The sequence below is a fragment of the Puma concolor genome, chromosome B3 (assembly GCF_028749965.1).
Source record: "Puma concolor isolate L17-30 chromosome B3, mPumCon1.1.hap2, whole genome shotgun sequence".
Taxonomy (NCBI): Eukaryota; Metazoa; Chordata; class Mammalia; order Carnivora; family Felidae; genus Puma; species Puma concolor.
The window spans coordinates 144,852,737-144,873,851 of NC_141672.1; the positions used below are offsets into that span (position 1 = coordinate 144,852,737).

The following is a 21,115-nucleotide window of genomic DNA, read 5'->3' on the forward strand; positions in this document are numbered from 1 at the left end:
CTCAGCTGTGTGATTCGGAGTCAGAGCAATATGAGGGCGGGGGGGGGGGGGGGGAGGAGGGGAGGGACGCAGCTGGGGACCAGGAAGCAGTGTGTTTGTGTGGAAGCCTGAATCCTGTTTTCCCTCACCTGTCCCACCAGGAACAACCAGGGAAGCTGGCGTAGGGCCAGCGAGGGCACAAGACCGAGGGGAAGTGGCTTGTCTCTCTCAACTGGGCCCCTGCTCTCAGCCCCACAGGTGATCCGGAAGATTCGGGTAGAGCAGTTTCCTGATGCCTCCGGCAGCCTGAAGCTCTGGTGTCAGTTTTTCAACATCCTGAGTGACTCCGTCTTGACTTGGGCCAAGGATCAGCGCCCAGTGGGCGAGGTGGGCAGGAGGTGAGCCGGCTGGGTAGTGCCTCCACTGACCAACTCCCTGGTTATGGCGCTAACAGAGTGGGGCATCGTCCTCACACTTTGGGTCTGTGACCCCCATCTTCTGCTCACAGTAACCCAGTGGGGGGGGGGTGGTTTCTAGTATTTCCTTAGCAGAGAGGAGAAAATTGAGGCTCAGAAGTATTAAGTCACTTGCCCATAGTCACGCAGCTAGCGAGGATCAGGACTGCGGACCAGACCTGTGTGACCCAGGCCCAGCTCTTAACCGCAGCATGTCCGGCTGCCCGCTCGAGCTCTCAGTGCCGGGGTCCCCGGCAGCGTCTGAGGGCAGGGTGGGAGGGTCCTGGGGACCACAGTCTGGCCCTGGGCTGCGCGTGGCCATGGTCCTCACGGGGAGGGTCTCCCTCCCTGCAGTGCAGGGGACGAGGGCCCGGCGGCCTTGGCCATCGTGCAGGCGTCCCCCGTGGACTGCGGCGTGTACCGATGCACCATCCACAATGAGCACGGCTCGGCCTCTACGGACTTCTGCCTCAGCCCCGAGGGTAAGCGCACCCCTCCCGGGCTCCCGGCCCGGTGCGTCCCCTGCGGGAGGGCGACGGGCATCTCTGTAGAGACGGTGCAGGCAGCCAGCCTAAGGGTGGCTGCTTCCTCTTCTTTTTCTCCACAGTGTTGTCAGGATTCGTCTCCAGAGAAGAAGGCGAAGGTATGGTGCCCCCCCCCACCCCAGGGGAGGAGCGGGTGGGCCTTCACCCCTACCCCTGCGGTCCACAGGGAGGGCCTTCTTTTAAGGACACGGGATCCATTCCAAATGCCAAGTTTACCTCCACACCAGCTGCCCTTTGCCTCCTAGTTTAGGATAGGGCTCAGGAGGGGGGGTTGGGGAAGATGGGGTGGGGAGGAGGAGTGGCTAAGAGGCCCTTGCACAGGAAATTAATCCAGCCTTGTGCCCTTGGCCCACGTCGGAGCCCTTGATCAAGGGCAGGACTGGCCGCTAGGACACACTTTACCCTGCTTGCTCCCTTCCCAGAGCTTCTCACGGTGCTCTGTGGGTTCCTGCATCAGATGCACACTGCACGGCTGCTAACAATGCAGTTTCTTGGGCCCTGCCGCAGATACCCTTAATCGTAACGTCTAGGGAAGGACCCAGGAAAACTGCATTTTCAGTAGGCTCTCTGGTGATTGTGACGTCCCCAAGTTATAAGGCATTTCCCCAAACATGAGGGGAAGAGTCTGTGAGGCTTCTGTCCGAGACGCACTAAGGGTCAGGACTGCGAAGGCAGCTGATGGTAGATGTTTAGAGCTTCACTGCCAACGAGTGCATTCATTCATTCATTCATTCATTCACTCATTTGATCAGCCAGTGACTGAACTAGTGCCTCTGTTCAGTTGTCAAGTTTATTCGATACCAAATATAACCCCACACCTAAAAGCTTCATAGTAGTTCTTTAATGTCCTCAAACATCCGAATGCGTTTCCCCAGTTGTCTCCCAGGTGTTGGTTTACTTGGATTAGGAACCACTCACCACTTTGGGCTGATCTATGTTAAGTCTCTAATATATGACTGTTCTTCATCGTTCCCCTTTTTTTTGCCATTTATTTGTTGAAGTTGCTTGATGTGTAGAGTTGCTTACGCTCTAGATTTTGTTGATTTAACACCATTTCACACATTCTTCTACTCATGTGCTTCCCTTAAACTTATAATTAGATCAGGACGCCTGGATGGCTCAGTCGGTTAAGCGTCCCGACTTTGGCTCAGGTCATGATCTCTTGGTTTGTGGGTTCGAGCCCCGCATCGGGCTCTGTGCTAACAGCTCAGAGCCCGGAGCTGCTTCAGATTCTGTGTCTTCCTCCCTTTGCCCCTCCCCCCCTCATACTCTGTCTCTCTCTCAAAAATAAACATTAAAAAAAAAACAACAACAACTTGTAATTAGAGCAAGAGCTTGATCAGATTCACGTGCACTTTTGGGGAGAGGGGGTAAGAACACTTCACAGACGTGCCGTGTCTTTCTTTTTGCATCCTCTCTGGAGGCACAGAAAGCTTGTCATACTTTAGTAACATTAAGATTGATTCCTGCCTTCATTCAGTTGTTTCTGCCTGATCTGTCCTTTGGAAGAGTTTAAAAACTGTACCGGATACTTGTTACCTAGGGGTTTTTGCAATTACCAATTATTACCTAAATCCATTATTTCATTAGGATTTACAGCTAGAGTATCTTAATTCTGTCACTTCTTCATTCATCAGTTGATTTCTTCTGCTATTTGGTTGCCCTGAGACGGTGTCCTAGCATTCCCCAAAGGTCACCAGTGAGATCGAGGGGTTTTTTGAGGGAGGAATGAATATTTCTTAAACTACAATTATGAATATTTTTAAAACATATTTGGTACGTTCACCACATTGTACAAACCATTGTGTTTAGTTGGTAAGATTGTCTGATTTGGGCCGATGGAAGCCCCTTTGGGAGGTTGGCTCCTGTGTCCTTCTTGGAGGTTGGCCTCCAGTCATTTTTGTAGCTTCTTTGCTCTCTGGTCGGACAAGGTAGGTCAGGTCCGTCGAGTATACTTCCTGCCACAGACAGACCTGGAATCAACTGTTTCTTTAGGGAGCTCTGGTTCCTTTTAGAGGGAAATGGTTTTTAGGGATCACAGTTTGAGCGCCAGGGCTGGATTGGTCCTGCAGACTTTCTGTTCCAGTCAAACATGTTGCTTGAGATGGAGACATTTCTTCATTTGAGCAAAACACCTAATTCCAAAATAAAGGAATTCTGGTATCGCGTACCAATTGTGATGTCCACGGAACCCCCCCTCCCCTCCAGACACTGACAGAGTCCTTGTGATGTGTGGGTACACTCACACACTGTTACACAATGGGGGTTGTGTCAGACACAGTCCTGCCCTCGGGGGTTCATGGTCCGGTTTGGGACCCATGGTGTGCATACACCCCAAGAGCAGGAATGCATGGAGAGTGGGCGCGCCAGCGTGGTGGGCAGGAGATGGTTCTGGCCTCTTCCTGCCCTGCAGAAGAGGGCAACCTCAGTTGGGCAGGAACTTCCAGTTTTCCACGTTTCCTGTTCCCCTTCAGTTGGAGAGGAGATTGAGATGACCCCCATGGTGTTTGCGAAGGGTCTGGCTGACTCGGGCTGCTGGGGGGACAAACTCTTTGGGCGCCTGGTGAGTGAGGAGCTACGAGGGGGTGGACACGGGTATGGCCTTCGGAAGGCCTCCCAGGCCAAGGTCATCTATGGGCTGGAGCCCATCTTCGAGTCAGGCCGCACGTGCATCATCAAGGTGTCCAGCCTGCTTGTGTTTGGGCCCAGCAGCGAGACTTCTCTCCTGGGCAGAAACTACGACGTCACCATCCAGGTACTGCACCCCATCCCCCTTCCCTCCTTCCGCTCTTTCCCCTCCTCCCCCTCCCGGCTCAGGTCCTGTTGGGAGGCCCAGTGTGGGGCACAGACCATCTCAGTGTCAACCTCACGAGGCTCCTGGGATGGGTCTTGAGGAGAGCCTGAGACTTAGCCCAGGCTCTGTGTTTGGGGCCATTGTTTTCAAACCATATTTTTGGAGCAGAAACCTTTCCTGTTACCCTCACACATATCTTGCATGGGAGCCTGTGTGTGAGGTGAAAGGAGAGTGACCGGGTGGGGTGGACAGTCTAGGTCTCCCTCACTCCCCAAAGCGTGGCCTATGGGGCCCTGCCACCTTTGGCTGGGGCTCCAGGAAACGCAGTTTGGAAACCACTTTGAAAACAAGACTGAGGCCTCTTGTTTTGCAAATGAGAACAATGAGCTGCAGAGTAGGGAGCAGGGGGGGCATGAACCACCCCCCTCCCCAGGCCTGGAATCCTCCCTGCAGTCCTCTGGTGGGCGGCCCTCCCACTTAGAGCCGGACATGATGGAGAACAGGAGAGCTTCCTTGCTGACCAGATTTGGTTCTCCTCAACCCACAGGGATGCAAGATCCAGAACATGAGTCGGGAGTACTGCAAGATCTTTGCGGCCGAAGCCCAGGCAGCACCCGGCTTTGGGGAGGTGCCCGAGTAAGTGCACAGAGAGGGGGTCATGCAGTCTCAGACCCGTTGACTGGAGCTTCGGCCCAGAACAGTGACTTCACAGCCCCTGGGGGGTGGGGGTGGGGGGGCTTGTGCAAATGGGCCCCCAGCTAACCCCACTTTCTGCTCAATGGTCCCACGAAATCTAGAAATAAACACCTCCAGATTAACTGCCCACTTTAGAAAAGCCTCTGCTTGCTCTTCTGCGGAACTCTCCACCCCTTAGCTCAGTGTTGGCTGGGTTGCAGAATTCCGCACAGCAGATTCTGGGACTCTCTGAAGGGGAGAGGGTAGGCCAGACTTCCAGGCACCCTGGCCAGGGCCGTTGGGTGGGCAGACAGCGTCAGTGCAGGGCCTCGTAGGAGTCAGCTAGAAATGGTCATCGTTTCCATGCTGAGGCCTGAACTCTTGACTCGAATACCGGGGTCTGGTTGGCGCTGAGCAGTCTGGCCGAATCCTCTCTGGAGGTGATCCTTTCCGTTTGACACATACTGGTCTTGGTCCCTCACCCAAGCCCGTCCTCCCGGGGCCATGGCACCTTTGGGTTCTAACCCCACTGACCTCGGAGAACGGACAGGACTCTGAAGCCAACGGCCCCCATTTCCTTTCCTGAACTCGGCGGAGCTCCGCTCTCTTTCTGTCCTTTGGCGTCAGGGCTGAGAATTCCCTTCTCAGAAGGGCCCTCCTTTGCGATCCAAGGGTAAAGATAGCTGAGATGGAGGGAGGAGTCTCTCGGGCCATACTTCCTGCTCACAGCACAGTGGAACTATGTTTAGGATCCTCCCACTGTATCTCATCTACCGGCCCGCAAACAATATCCCGTATGCCACCCTGGAGGAGGATCTGGGCAAGCCCCTGCAGCCCTACTGCTCGCGGGAATGGGGCTGCGCCGCGGCTCCGGCCGCGGCTCCGGAGGCACCTAGCAGCTCTGAGGTCAGGCAGAAATGCCAGACCTTCCAGCACTGGCTCTACCTGTGGACGAACGGCAGCTTCCTCGTCACGGATCTAGCAGGTAGGAGAGCGTAGTGGGTGTGCCTGCGCGGGTGCATGGGGGCGGCAGGGGGGCGGGGCCGGCGCATGCGCTCTCCTATTTCTTCGCCTTTGCTTTTCACCGCGACCTCGTGGAGTAGGCGACAGGCGCCGTGTTGTGTTGTGGGCGGCCCTGACACCCGGTGGGCCTCGCGCAGCCTGCTCTGTAACGGCAGGGGCATAAAGGAGCAGGCTCCAGGCTCCCGTTAAAATGAAAAAGGAATGGATTTCAAAGAACGTTACGTGGGGGCTAATTAAAACGCCACAACCACCTTTTCAGAATCTCCCGTCCTCCTTTCCCTCCAGCTTTGCTCTGGACTTTCCCCCTCTTCCTACTTCCCAAACTCTCCCCTCCATCCTCGCTCACTAGCTTACTGCCCCTTCTCCCTCCTCTCCTTCCTTCCCCTCCTCCCCTTGCCCCCTCCTCCCCCGCCTCTTCCCTCTCATCTCTTCCTCTTCCTTCCCCTCCTCTCTTCCTCTTCCTCTTCCTCTTCCTCTTCCTCTTCCTCTTCCTCCCCTCCTCCTCCTCCCCCTACTCCTCCTTCCTCTCCTTTCTTCCTCTTCTCTCTTCCTCCTCCTTCCCCTCCTCCTCTTCCCCTCCTCCTCCCCCTCCTCTTTCCTTTCCTCTCTTCCCCTTCCTTTCCCTCTCCCTCCTCCCCTCATCCTATCCTCCTCCTTTCTCTCTTCCTTTCCTCCTCCTCCTCTTCCTCCTCTACTTTGTTAGCTCTGTATTACGTGAACCAACTTAGTCTCTCTGGCTTCCTTTTATTTCTATCTCTCCCATTACTCAGACATCCCCCTCCAACAAAGGCCAGCAAAGCACAAATCCTCCTCCTTTTCCTGATCAGTCCTTCCCAGGCCTACTTACTCTCTAACCAGAACCAGGCAGGGGGGAGGAAAAGAGATTTTCTCTACAGTGGGAGGAGAGGGATGCTGGGACTATCACACATGACCTCATCTAGTCCCCAGTGTGCATTAGTGAGAAAACCAAGGGCCGGAGACAGAAAACCGGCTCAAGTGTGCTTTTCGTTGGGATTGAACTGCACTGCAAATGTGGTATATATAATTCTGTATATTGGGGGGGGGGACTGGTAGCACATTAAGCTATTGTCATTCATTCTGTCTGTTGACTCCATCCATGCTTCCTTCCATCCATCCAACATCTACCCAACATCGGGAAGCTAAAAAGGCGAATGGGGAATCGTTACTGTCCTCAGGAAGCTGTGATAAGTATACCAGTTTCTAGTACGAGATGATCATGCAATGTAGTAGGAAGAGCTGGGGGTCGGAGAAATTAGGCTTTAGTCTACATCTCATGGCTTTTCTGCTGGTCTCTGTAAACCCAAGGGAAAGCCAAAGCACAGACAGAGTGGGCCCCTTAATCTCCCCGAGTTTCACCACCCTTTCCCCCCCAAGGGGTGACAGTATCCTCCTTGCCTCCCAGACTGGCTGCGAGGCCTGAGTGAGGCGGTGTCCATGGGCACCTTCTGCAAACTGAAATTCTGTGCCAACGTAAGGGATCATGGCTAGTGTGGGGCAGAGTGCAAGGCGATGGCCCTGAGAGAGAAATGACAGACAGATTAACGCCTCCTGTATGACCTCTGTGTTTCAGACATTAAATCAGAGCCCTGCACACCCCATGATGCTCTCAATACCCCAGCGAGGTGGGCAGCGTTGCCCCACTCTTACAGATGAGGGTTGGAGGTAGTTCTCGCAGCTTGGAAGGGATGGGGCTGAAATCAGTCTGGGTGTGCCCGCCTCTCAGGCCCACGCGTGTGTCCCTCTGTCACATGCAGCACTGAGCCCTGCTAGTGACAGGCGGGTTCCCGCAAGGGTGTGACCAGACAGTTGGAAAGTGGGGAGAGGTTCCTACTCTAACGTTGGACGCTGGGATGCTGGGAGGACTGGCCAGGGTGGGGACCGTTCCTCCGTGTCTGTTCTCCCAACACTGCCTTCCTCTAGTCCTGTGTGGATGCTCGCCTGCTGTCTGTGTGAGTACGTGGAACCCAGTCTCATCCAGTGTTACTTTTCTGCTGGTCCAGCCTGACTGACTTTCATGTTCCGCCTCCTCGCTCTTGCCCAGATAGGCTAATCTGGTAAGAGGAAGGAGCAAAGGTTAGCTCAAAGCCAGAGGCCAGCCCAGTTTGTGGCCTAGTGTGATCCAACAGAGGCAGGATTGAACAGCTGGAAGAGTTTGGGATCTAGGAGTAAGAAAAACTGAACTTTTACTTTGACTCAGTGGCCAAGGCCCATGGTCAGTGCTCAGTTATCAAATGAATGAATGAATGTGACCTTGCTTCGGTCCCTTACCTCTGAGCCTATCTCCTCACCCGTGAGAATGGGATATTATTGCCACTAACAACATAGAGTTGCCCACACCACCTGTGATACAGGTCAGAGGTGATGGCGTGCCCTGAACCCTGGCAAGTTCCTGCTGAATGATACCCATCTTGGAGAGGTGGGGGCCCTGGAACCAGCCCGGGCTGCTCAAGTCCCAGCTCTCTCTCTTTCCAGGGGTTGATTGGAAGATGACTGATGTGCAGATTGCTACCAAACTACGAGGGTGAGTGGTTCTTGAGGACAGGAGGCCCTCTGAGAATCTTCTCGGGGTGTGAAATTGTCAAAGGTCTTCTGGTTCTCCATCCCTGAGGTACGGGGCCTGTGGCCTAATGGTCCTAGCTGCCCTGGCGGCCGTATAGTAATGTCCCAGGGACTGCTGACCGTCCCCCACCCCCATGCCCCTGACCCCAGGTCTGGACCAGAAGCATTTTTTAAATTTATTTTTTTTTAACTTATTTTTAATGTTTATTTTATTTTTGAGAGAGAGAGAGAGAGAGAGATAGAGCATGAGTGGGGGGGGGGGGACAGAGAGAAGGGAGACAGAAGCAGGCTCCAGGCTCTGAGCTGTCAGCACAGAGCCCGATGTGGGGCTCATGACCTGAGCTGAAGTCGGACACTTTAACCGACTGAGCCCCCCAGGCGCCCCTGGACCAGCAGTATTGACGCCCGCACACAGGCTCACCTGCTCACCTGCAGCCCTGGGCTCCTCTTTCTTCTCGCTTGAGAAAGCTCATCGGGGAGCAGATGAGCAGGGCCCTGGGAGGAAAGTGGTGATGTGGAGTCTGCTCTACTTAATACTGAAAAGGTAGGTCATCCGCACACCGATTAGCATGGACGTGATGAGTTCCTGTGCCGTGGCGTAAGGAGGCCTCAGTTTAAAATTGAGGTTTGGGATGCTGCCCCGTGAGGTAGTGCCCAGCTGGACTCCCAGCCCCCCTGAAAGGGTAGGGCATGACCCTGGCCCTGGCCACCCCAGAGTAGGCCCCCCAAGGGCTCTCACTCTGGGGGGAGCTCCCACTCAGCTCTTCCTGTTTGGCTGCAGATACCAAGGCCTCAAGGAGAGCTGCTTCCCGGCCCTGCTGGACCAGTTTGCCTCTTCCCACCAGTGCAACACCTTCTGTGAGATGCTGGGGCTAAAACCCCTCAAGGGCCCCGAGGCCGCCCACCCTCAAGCCAAGGCCAAAGGCTCCAAGAGTCCATCTACTGGCAGGAAGGGCACCCAGCTGAGTCCTCAGCCCCAGAGGAAAGGCCCCCCCAGTCCCCAGGGCACCCGGAAGAATACTCCAAGCTCCAAGGCCACCCCTCAGGCCTCAGAGGCACTCACCGCCCAGTTACTGGGACAGCCTCCCATCCAAGAGGGCGGCCTCAAGGCCCAGGGCATGCGGTAGCCCCCCACGGGAGGCTCGGGGCCTCCGCCCAGCAGCAGACCAACAAGGAAGCAGCTTGAACTGATGGAGACTTGCCCAATACGGAACTAACCAGGGAAGATGCACCGGGGAGGCACCACTCGGGGGCCTCTCCGGGCAGCCTCTCCTCGATCCGCTCCTCAGCAGACGGCTTTTGTGCGTGGCACCCAGTGGCCTCTCCTGGTGCCAGCGTCACCCGGGGCTCCCAGACCGCAGCCCCAAGTGTCTGGCGGCCCAGGCCCTTCTTGAAGTTTACACTGGCCACTGCCGGAGGCTCCCGAGTCCTCTGCATGAGCTCCGCACCCAGCCCCCCCGCCCTGCCGGACCCTGCGGTGAATGTTGTACCCTGGGGGCACGCAGGCCAGCCTTTACCCTTCTCCTTTGCTTGGCCCCGATCTGTCCTCGGGGCTCCAGACTGCCCCAGCCGTGTCTGGCCTGGTGACTCTCTTTCCAGCTACGTGGCTTCATTCTTCCCAGCTTGTCCTACAACTAACCGGTCACTGAGCCCACGTGGGGCTCAGTGCCCTTCCAGAGCCTGTCGTGTTCCTGTGCCGTGGTCTTTGGTGACGTGTGTTCATGCCCTTCCTTCTCCCAGCACGCAGACACTCACTCCCCTGAATCCTCTGCTCCCGCACCCCGATCTCCATCCCCAGCTTTGAGCCCTGTCACAGCCCGCCGTCCTGCCTCCGCTGCCTCCCTGCGCGTCCCCACGCCCAGGGGCTCCACCAACCAGATTCCTCCCCAGCCTCTCCCAGACCCCTTGCCTGTGAGGCGAGAAGTGGCATGAGGGTTGTGTCATCGGCTGTGGCCAGAGGGAAGGTGTTGACTTGGAGGGACCTTGTGCTCCATACAGAAAGGAGATGCAGTCACAGTGAATTTCACATCCCCTCTAGACCGGGGCCGGAGGGCTAGGCTCTTCTCCGGGGGGTGGGGTGGGGGGAAAGCCCTTGGGAGTTGTAGGAAGGGCGAAGCCCACCCGCGTGCTGGGGTGGAGGGGAGTCTCTGTGCCTGGGAACCAGGACGTGTGCCCCCAGCCATTAGCTCTCGATCCTGGGGCTCCAGCTCTGGGCTTCACATAGGGGCCCCCGAGGAACTGCTGTGCTCGGCCCAGCACCCTGGGTCCTTCCCGAGGGCCCCTCCTTGAGGCCTGGGGCGGGATGGGTCTGGTGCTAGTCTGCTCCCCTTGGAATGCAATAAAGGCAGCAACTGTGTACCCCGCTTGCCCTTATCTGGTGTGGTTGTGGGTATACGGAGTCAGGGTCCCCTCTCCCCAGGCAGGTGCTCTGAGGGGATCCTGCAGCCCCTGGGCCCTCTGGAATGATGAACCAAGGTTTTGGCTCCTGGATTGACGTTCAGCCTTTTGTGGCCACGGCTAGACAATCTGTGCTTCTTGCACGACGAGGCTGATGGCTGTGTCCCTGAACAGGGTCCTGGGGACTGAGGCCTTTGGAATTGTTCCTTCCTTTGGAAGAGGAACACAAAGGAAGGAACCCAGGAAGGAAGAACAGAGCTGGAGGCCTTGGGGAGATGCCCAGTGTGTCTGGCTCTCTCCACGGCAACGAGGCCAGCTCAGGGCACAACCAGCATCCGCCTCTCAGCCGCTCGCTGACCGTTTCCTGCTTCCCCAGGTGCAGAGACTTCTTGTTCTCAAACAACCCCATGCCACCACCCAGGCCTTTTCTTGCCTGTCATTTGTGCCCCTCCGTTTTGACATTTCTGACCTCTCTACCTCGTCTTGTGCTCAGGTGACTCTCCCCACCTTTTCCTCTTGTCCCAGTGTGCCCCCAACCCTCCCAGTCTGCATATCCAGACCGCCTTGGTGAACTGAGAGTTGGAATATTATTCATTCATCCATTCATTCAACAGACGTACACTGAGCACCTGCTTTGTGCCAAACCCTGAGTTGACCGCTGTTGGAGGCAAAGATACATGAAGGGGTATCAAAGGAGCCTCTTTGCGTTAGGTTTCTTGGATTTTGCGCCACAGAAATGGACTCTGACCAACTTAAGCAAGGAGAAGGGGTTTGTGGGAAAGGTGTTGGGGCAGCTCCAAGAACCAAAGGAATAGCTGATGATTGGCTTTGAGGAGTAGCTTCAGAGCTACTCTATTCACCAACCACCCATTGGTTCCAATGGGATTCCCTTCACGCAAGATTCAGATTCCTGTCCTAGAGCTCAGGGCATCATGGAGCAGGGCAGCGGCAGTTTCCCAAAGCATAGGGATACTTACCAGAAGGATGGTGGAGAATGGAACGGTAGGAAAGGCTTGGTGGCAGCAACAAAGACACACACACACACACACACACACACACACTGTTCTTCCCCACCCGATGTATCACGACTCTCTCACATACAACCAAGAACAAGTTCCTCTCTGCTTGGGGAGACCATTCAAGGTCACATCCGATGACTAAGTCCAAGGGGTAGTGACCAGGGCTACCATTGTCCCAAGTCCAGCATCACTAGTGACACTCTTCTCTCTTTTATATAATTCCATTTTGAAATTCTGCGACCTGTGGATTAAGTGGTGAAAGTAACTGTATTCAACCCAAGTCCTTGGACCCAGCAAGAAAGGAAGCATGGGTAAAGGCTGCAGTCCATTTCCAGAATAGGTCATGAGAACTAGTGTTCATGACGAGGGATGCTTTGCCCGTCGGCGTGACCCAAAACTTCAGAAGTCCAGCTCCTCTGTGGTCCTGCCTGCGTGGTGAGCGTTTATTTACCATAGGACCTGGCAGTAGGGGGGGGCACCCTAGGACTCACCCCACATCCACCTGTGCCCCCGCCTCCTTTTATGTAGCGACAATATTTTCCCTCGATAACATTAACCATCTTACGACTCCCACGACCTCTTGTTATGTGTTCTCAGAGGTTTAAGGAGCCTGAAACGATCAGGTGCCTTAGCTTCTAATTCAGCTTATTATTATGACATTTTGAGGATGTGTCTCCTTGGAGACTAAAGCCTCATCCCAAAGCTCAGGTATGTGAAGAGTAATGAGATGTGGTGACAGCACATCTCCACCCTGCTTCCCAGCCTGTGAGAGCGACCTAATACCATGACTCGGTTGCCAGTTCAGAGCCTATGCGACATCCTGCGGGTCTGGCCCAACCTTTCAAGGTATCGTTTCTCAACCCGGGCCATCACTGAGTTTTCGGCAAACTATCTCACCATATCATGAAGCTGACTGCTTCTGGACTGTGGGGACCCCGACAAGATGAGGGAATGCCACAGGCATCAACCCATTACTTTACTTTTGCTGTAAAGTGCATCCTTGGGTTGAATGCACTGTGTGGGGATACCACAGTGACGTTTACAGCATTCGAGAATTCCATGGGTGATGACAGTGGGAGAGGCATGTTGGAGAAGGAAAGTCAATGCAAAGCCGGATATGAAGGACCCATAGTGGTCAAGACAAACCCTGCCCCCTTGAGGTGATAGGTATAGACCGGGGGGGGGGGGGGGCTGAGGAGCAGGGCAGGAGGGGGCATCGTGGAAGGATGAGTGAGGCACTCACACACGCGGCCACACTTGTGCCTTCAGAGCATCCCCTTAATGATGGAGTGCTTCTGGACATGGCTCGCTACGGCTGGGTGCTTCGGATAACCCGGTTCGGGAGGCCACTTGCTATGCTGTAGCTGAGCATTTAGGCTGCCCCACAGCCCGGTGGCAAGCCGGAGGACCCTGTCTCAAAAGGATAAGAGTTACTTATTGGCCAGAGCAACACTTGGTTCTGAACCCTGGGTTCCCTGCCACGCTTGTTAGGACTTGCCAGAAGCATCATTATGCTGTGCTGGGCCACAGGCCCCACATGGTTCCCCAATACACCACAGACGGACAGATACCTCAGGCACGACATTTGTCCTGTCACGTGGCCTGGTAGGAGAAGCATTTGTACTAAAGGCTCTCCCTGCCAGAGAACCTGCTCGGGGCCCACCCCAAAGCTGGTGGCCTTCTGGGTCAGTGAGCACGTGGGTTGGAGCAAGATGCCCTAACATGGCATTTTTGCCTGGAATTGGGTCTTCGTGGTAAGGGATTCGAAACGCAGTCACTTGTTCTACACTATGGGGGAAAATATTCTGGCCTAATCAGACCCCTTCACCCCCAGGAACTTTATCAAGACCTTTTTTTTTTTTTTCACGTGATTTGTCTCCACCTGTGACTCACATATGTCTTCTCAAGGCACGTAGGGACACTGCTGACCTCCAGGCTCTATCGGCGTGATGCCATCAGTGTGAGGGAATGTGGTGGCGGTGAGGGCAGCGTCCCTGTGAGCCGGCTGAGCCACAGAGCTGGACGGCTGAGATGTTCTGTGCCTTTAAGCCAGGACAGCAGAGCAATATACCCCAGGCCAAGTGAAGATGAATCGTTTCTGACGTTCTTTGTTCATCAAAGTAGAAGAAAAACATGAATTCACTAGATCAAAGGATTCATACCAAGTGCTGGATGAACTTGCTTTAGCAGGAAGACCGTCTCTGGAACAGCACCTGCCATTGGAGACGTCACTTTTTAAAACTTGAGGCAATCCGGAGACCTCTCGGTGTTTTGCACTGGCCCAGCTGACCTGTGGTAGGCATTGCTATGACTTCCCCCTCAAGGTTTTGATAGCTACACTAATTTCTACATTGCCCCTAGGAATGCGGTCCTGCTTTCGATTTACCGTTTCGGTAGAGAGGGGGATTCCAATGGCTTGTACTTGTCCTGTCCTATTCTGTTGCTCTCACCCCACACATCAGAGCGCCAGTGTGGGAGCGATGCCTATTTCAAAAACATATCCATTTCAGCTCTTCACTCAAAATAATCCTTGGTTGCCTTTGAGGTTCCAGTGTGTTTACTCTGGTGCAAATTTGGTTTAGTAATCATCCCCATTGGTTGACAGGTTGCGTACTTTTCTGTTGTCCCCAGAAAATGGCCATGGCTTGGAGCCAGTGTCTTACAGAACCCCTCTCCCCACGTTTGGATATTTTCCCTTTCCTTGCCTAGTTCCCAGATAAATGGACACAGATCCCTTTGGGGAAGGCCAAAGAAGGTTTGCAATATATATCTAAGTGTCAAAGTAAGGTTTCCCTTCCAAGATGTTTGACTTGCTCTCCACTGAAGGTCTGGAAATTAGTAGGAGGTTTTGACGTGACCTTGGCAGCTTGAGACAGACCTGTCTGCCCAACCAGAAGTCTTTGGTTACGGTAACAACTAGGTGATATCTCAAGGACTGTCTGGTCTTTTTCATTCCTGGGACCCGGTGATCGATTAGCCACAGCCAGGGGTCTGGCTTCCATGCCCATGACCATTTTGATGACTCATCTACTTTGTTCCTTGTATCTATCTCTGCTGCTGAGATCAGGAAGCTCGTTTTCACAGCATCTCTTCCAACCAGCCTTCCAGACTAGAGAGGAAAGCCAGGAGCGCCTCACACATGTATTTCTCATGGCAAGGAGCGAGACCATCTTCTGGGGCCTGTCAGGGGACAGTGAGAGGGTGGATGGGCTGGACGCATGCAAGGGACCCAATAAAGCATTCTTGTTTCCTGACATCTGTGATTTCCTGCTTTCTCGGATATTTGGTCTTTTAAAAAATATAATTCAGCATGGCTCAACATTTGGTCCAGACTTGGATTATTCACCCCCCACCTCCACCACCCCCCAAGGATAAAAACCGTATCAAGCTGTGTGGGCTCCTACTTGCAATGTAGAATCTCCGGTGAGCAAATGTATCAATAAATATCACCTGAACCACAATTATATTCCACCCCTCTTGGTCCAAAAGCCTTTTACAAGTCCCCATAGATTTTCCCTATGGTTCTTGACAAGACATATTAGCTAGTTCATACAGTTTCTTCTGGGGGTATCTCTTCTTTTTCCCGACCGGACTCTGCTGCGCGTCCCCGAAGCTATGTTGAGCGTGCATTCTGGTTATTGGCAGATCGACAGTGTAATGTGAGGCAGGGTTTGGGTCTCAGTGACTTGAGATAAAACTCAGGGAGGCTGTCTCATTTATGGGAAAAGGAGATTTGCACACTGAAAACCCATCTCACTAACTTTTTTAAAGTTTATTAATTTTTGAGAGAGAGCGTGCATGAGCAGGGAGAGGGGCAGACAGAGGGAGAGAGAGAGAATCCCAAGCAGGCTCCCGCTGTCAGCACAAAGTCCCCCGCGGGGCTCAAATGCATGAACTATGAGATCATGCCCTGAGCTGAAACCAAGAGCCTGACACTTTAACCAACTGAGCCACCCAGGTGCCCCTCGCTAATTTTTAATGAGAAATTTAACCATCCGGGAGACGGGACACTTGTGGTAAGCTGAAAAGCGAATTCTTCCCTTCTTCTGAAAGGAAAAGTCGCTCAAGGGAAACCAGATTCCCAGAAGTTGTTTGACAGGCTTAGAACAAACAAGTAAGACAAAGTTCAGTTCAAATCCAGCTTTCCTAGCCATAGGGGTTGGAGGTTCTTGCTTAAATTCTCTGAACTGAGCTCCTCATTGTTGTTTGAGTCCTTTTACTAGTGTTTAGAGACTGCCAATTGTATGCGACAATTCTATGTTCTGGGTACATCGTAGTGAACAAAACATACCTAGACTCCTCCCCGAGAGAGCTTACGGTCTAGTGGGGGAGGCAAACCTTCAACAAACCCACCAATAAATGTATAATGGCGAATATATGTGTGGAGAACTACCAAGCAGAAGAATGGAAGAGAATGCCAGCAGGATGTGGGACCCAAATGAGACTGGGGCTCTCCGGAGCCACTCTGAGTGGCTTGGTAGTTCCTCGTCGGCGCGTATCAGAGGCGTGGAGTGAAAGCTCATGTGGCTAGTGCCTGGTAAAGAGGACTGTGGTATTGCGATATGAGGCTCCGAGAGGGGCAGGGCTAAGCCAGGGAGGGACATTTGCACTGGATGCCGAGAGCAGCGGTACATCAGTTAGGATCCGCTGTTATGGACACAACAGAGAAGGCCTCGTGTGACAGCAGTCCTAAGCAAGACAACTTCTTCCTCAGGAAGAAGGCCGTGGGCATTAGGAGATCTGGACACGGTCCACCTGGGGCTGGCATGGAAGCTGTAGGATGATGTCAAAGCCAAGGCTCCTCCAGCTCTCTGCCCTGCTAACTCAAGCAGTAGTAATTGACCCCAAGTGCAACGGCATGAATGGAAGAATCAAAATGGTAACGCAGCCGTCAAGCATCGGAGAGCCGAATCTGGGTTTTCTATAGCGGAGTCAACAGAGACTGTCTGAAGTCGAAAATAAAAAAATAGCATCTATATACTTTTATCTGTCAATCATCTATCTATCCATCTACCCATTCATTTATCTATCATTCACCCATTTTATTCGTAGACGTTGCTACCAGATGTGAATAGACAAGGACGGTCTGTCTGCAGTTGTCTGGGGTGGGGGTGGGGTGGCACTGGTCTCCCTGAGACTGTCCGGTGGTGACCTTCCTTTAAATGAACTCTGTTGGTCATTAATGCGGCTCTTACCTGACACAAAAGTGCCTGCAGAGGGACCCCAACTCCTTCTGCCTCAGGAACCGCCTATCAGGAATTGGATCATATCCCATCCAGCCGGGCAACTTTGATTTCCACTGTTGGATTACGATGCTAAACATGACATTGGTGGAAATCAGCCCCCGGGGGGATCTGTGTGCAGGAGGCGTGGTTGCCTAGCTGGAGTTGCTCAGGGTAGGAGGCGCTCCCCCCTGCCCCCAATGACACCAGAGGCACTGTCCTCTGACCTCAGAACTGATGTGGGTCACAAATGGCTCCCTCCTTGAGGAATAGTAGCTATACCACACACTCAGCCTCAGGAGACGCCACCCATGTAGATGAAGGACACTCCTGGCCTTTGCCATGCATGCCCAAATGGTAGAGTCACAATAGGAGATGAGTGTCTGTGTTCCTGGCCTGAGGCAGTGGTCTAGTCAACTCCTCTGGCCACTGGCTGTTTAATGACTTGAGCAGAACATCCGGGTCCAGTATGGGATGGATCCCTGAGGATTCAACTGGCTATCATTTCTGACCAGGTTAAACACCCTGGTTTCACACTAAACCTCTTTGGTCCCACCAACCCCGCCCCGCTGCCATGAGAACTCTCATTGTGACAAGGCTGTGGACAAACCCAGGGTCCTGAGACCCCCCCCTGAGGCAGGCAGAGTACCTATGGAAAGGAGACTCCGTTTTGGCATGGACCAATGCCTGGGGCATTCCACAGCGGCCAGCACCCTGCTTCCAGCAGCCTGGGCGTGAGGGGTGCCACAGGGCCAATCGTGTCTCACCTGCAGTGGATGCTTCTGGGGCCCTGCCCAGGCCCCCTTTTCTGTGGGGACCTATCTCCCAGGGGCTGTGGGTTAGTTAGCTCACCGCTGCCCCGTGTCCGAAGAAGTGCTCTGAGTCGAAAGGAAGTCGCCTCAGCTGGGAGGCAAAATCCCTCCTAATCCCTTCCCCGGTCCTTGGTCCATGACTGACTGGCCTGGCCAGGCCTGGCCTCAAGGTGTGACTAACCTATGGGCAAGTTCGTGTTCCAGAGTTTCGCTGTGGGATCAAACTAAAGCCAGACTCTAGTCAAGACCACCCTCTTTGCTTTTTCACCCCTGCCTTATTCTGTATCCCTTCCTCCCTCCCCTCTGCCAAGACCACCCTTCCCCCTCATAACTCCCTCAGACGAGAATCCCCATCTCAAACTAAGGAATGTACCGAAGGCATTCAGGTGTCCCGCTGCATAGACTCTGATCCATCCTGTCGGCCAAGCAGTCGGTGAGGTGGAGACACCGGGTGGGCACCTCGAGGGCCAGCTCGGAGCTCCCAAATTCGAACACGTAGCACAGTGGCCCCCGGTTCTACCTCGGGCTATTCAGCTTCTCGATGGTTGTTCCATTTATGGTGCTGGCTCCCTCCTCACACACCCCATGGAGGACAGGGAGGGGGCAACGGTGACCAGTATCTCGCTGGGTTATTGTAAGGGTTAACGGAGACAGCGCAGGTAGCACTCTTAGCACAGGCTGGCACATGCCACGCTCCCGGACGTGAAGCCCTCAGCCGGTGCCATTGTCGTCACCATCTCTCGGAATTATAGGATCTGTCCCTGGGTCCGCTCGCTCGCCGCTCTTCTCCTCCGAGGTGGGAGACCCTGGTGTTTCTCCCTTCCCTCGAGGTGGGGTGGCTGACAAAAGTCCCCACCCTTACGAGCATCTTTCCAACTCTCCTGTGGGAGATAGTCAGCACCGCCTCCCGGCCCACAAGCTGGCCGATGTTTAGCCCCTGGGGTGGGTCAGGCCCTCCACAAAACCGCACGGCCACCGAGTGAAGCGAATTGGACGCAGCCTTTGGAATAATGAAACTTGCTCCTGCGGGCACAGTGAGATGGAAAGGAAATGTTTCCGAGTGAGTCGTGGTGTATAAAACCGGCAGGTCCACCCGGGAAGAACGGTCGGTGGCCGTCAGGGGAGAGTCAGAGACGAGGCTATGCCTTTCATTCTCAGGCACGGCGCTATCGGTGGATTTCCATCCGGGTGGAGGGAGGCAAGATATGCCTGGAAAGTTTCAGCGTCCAGACGTGACGCTCAGCGGCGTTCATTTATGTTCTTCCTAACAACTGCGTATCATTTGTGACGCCCCCCTTGTCCGTACCTTTCCTACGGACGCGACTGGTCTGTGGGAGATTCGCTGTGTTGGCTGCTCCCACGAGGCATAAAGTCTTCTTCATGGAAACTTCCGTGGAAATATCAGGCTCTGCTCTAAGGCTCGGTGTGTGCCACACCAGGCCACTTCTCTGACAGAGGGAGAGGTTGGAACAGCGAAGGACTTCTTTTTGCCTCCGTGATTAACCAGCCTCTCAACTGTGATTGGTGTCGGCCCAAGGGAATGGAGACCCCAATCAATAGGTCCCCACAGCCCCTGCCGATGGCTGGTGGAAGACGGGACACCTCAGAGGAAGGATATCGCCTTTGGTATCAAACCCGCCAAAGCCAGGGGCATCATCCTTGAACCCAACAGGATGACGTGAATTGACACCTAGCTTGGTGTGTAGAACACCTTAACGCGGGTCAAACTGAAAAGGAAACGTTTCAACGTCTCATTATATAAGACGCTGATATGAGATGGAAGGGCAAGAGAGGTAGAAGGTAAAACAACGAGGGGGACAGACTTCGCAAAGCAGCAACCGGTGAAATATTCGGAGAGAGTGATCGCTCAACTGTTTAGGGAAAGCTCCCCCTGCCTGTGGCCTTGGCCCCGCCTGGGTGTGGGACCAGGTGTCCATACTTGACCAGCCCCCCCCTTTTTTTTTTTTTAACATTTATTTATTTTTGAGACAGAGAGAGACAGAGCATGAACGGGGGAGGGTCAGAGAGAGAGGGAGACACAGAATCTGAAACAGGCTCCAGGCTCTGAGCCATCAGCACAGAGCGAGCCCGATGCGGAGCTGGAACTCACAGACCATGAGATCATGACCTGAGCCGAAGTCGGACGCTCAACCGACTGAGCCACCCAGGCGCCCCGACCAGCCCTTTATTGTTGCTGAGGTAGATGAGCCCCAGGGCCAACCTTTCACTTTCCACTGGGTCGTGGCCATACGTGTCCGTCTGTTCCCGATGAATGGCAAAGAGCGAGGGGTGGACTCTATCAGGGGGCACGTGGAGAGTCACGCCAAGCCGGCCAGGGTGGTGGGACGTGGGGCTTTGGTCTTTCCGGCGTTGGATTCCTTCCTTCCCTGGGGAGCACCTGGACTTGCTACACAGGTTTTAGGAAGAACACCGTGATCCAAGTCTTGGGAGAGTCCATTCCCCCTATTTAGAAAATGTTACACTAGAGGATGGAAAAGCCCAGAGTCTTTCTTCAGCCTTTGTATTTTGCTCTCCGTCATCAGAACTTATCTACGCTGTCTCGTTTCCAATATTTCTACCATGACCGTAGGAGGCGCCTCTTTTTTTTAATGCCCCGAGTAAGAAAGCAGACTTCACATCAGATCGTCAGATGCCCTTTCTGCCAACCGACCGGCGTTTAAGAAACAGAAGCAGGTTTAGGATTGAAGAACGAGGCTCCTGTTTGTGGAATCTGACAGCGAGAGCCTCGCTTTCCGTCTGCTGCTCGGACACGGGAATCCACGCCACGGAAGAGCCTCGTCGGCGAAGAGCTGAGAATGTGTGTGGGCAAAATTGTGGGAGGAAAATAAAGAGATGGTTGAACACCCTTTCTGATAATTCCTGCCGCTGGCAGCGCCCAGTGGTTCGCTCACCACCTGTACAAGCGTCTTCTTTCTTCCATCAGAGCCCAGCAGGGAGAAGGGATTCTCTTCCCTCCGGCCAAGAACTCCCCTGAGACCGGAAGTGGCCCCAGAGACCTGAAGCCAGAAACAGGTGCGTGGTTCCCCTGAGGAACGGGACGGGGATAGGTAGGAGGGGAGGGGTAGCCTCCGCATAGAAATCCTTCTAGGTGCTATTTTGTTTTGAAGGGAAGGGAAATGATATAGATAGATATAGATATAGATATAGATATAGATATAGATATAGATATAGATATAGATATAGTTAGAGACATAGATAGAGATACAGTTATAGATATAGATATAGTTGTAGATATAGATATATTTATAGACATAGATATATAGTTATAGATATAGATATAGTTATAGATGCAGATAGTTATATAGATATAGATATAGACACAGACATATAGACATAAGATAGAGATTGATGTGGTCCTTGCCTCCGCTCTGGGCCCAGCACGCCCCTCCCAAACCCCCTGCTCAGTCTTGGGCCTCCCCCTGCTCCCCACGTGGGTGGGACAGGCCTCAGAGACCATCTCCTCAGGAAACGGGCCACAGAGTCTCGGGTGACAACTGAGCTCACACAGCCAGGACCCCCGAGGTCCCCCAGCTCCGGGCCTTTCCCTGGGGGGGCTCGTCCTCACCCACCCAGCCTCCCAACCACCAGCCTGT

General features: G+C 53.8%; 1 protein-coding gene across 3 annotated transcripts in view; it reads left to right on the forward strand.

Annotated features, from left to right (window-relative positions):
- ALPK3 (alpha kinase 3) overlaps positions 1-14,721 on the forward strand; it is a 55,665-nt gene extending 40,944 nt beyond the window's left edge. For all 3 annotated transcript variants that reach the window (XM_086711646.1, XM_086711647.1, XM_086711648.1), the window contains 8 exons: positions 230-377; positions 789-916; positions 1,042-1,077; positions 3,454-3,734; positions 4,321-4,409; positions 5,198-5,433; positions 7,965-8,013; positions 8,833-14,721. In XM_086711646.1, the coding sequence (XP_086567772.1) occupies positions 230-377; positions 789-916; positions 1,042-1,077; positions 3,454-3,734; positions 4,321-4,409; positions 5,198-5,433; positions 7,965-8,013; positions 8,833-9,178 (1,313 nt within the window). In that variant the 3' untranslated portion in view covers positions 9,179-14,721. The remainder of the gene's footprint in view (positions 1-229; positions 378-788; positions 917-1,041; positions 1,078-3,453; positions 3,735-4,320; positions 4,410-5,197; positions 5,434-7,964; positions 8,014-8,832) is intronic.
- Positions 14,722-21,115: the final 6,394 nt, after the last annotated feature.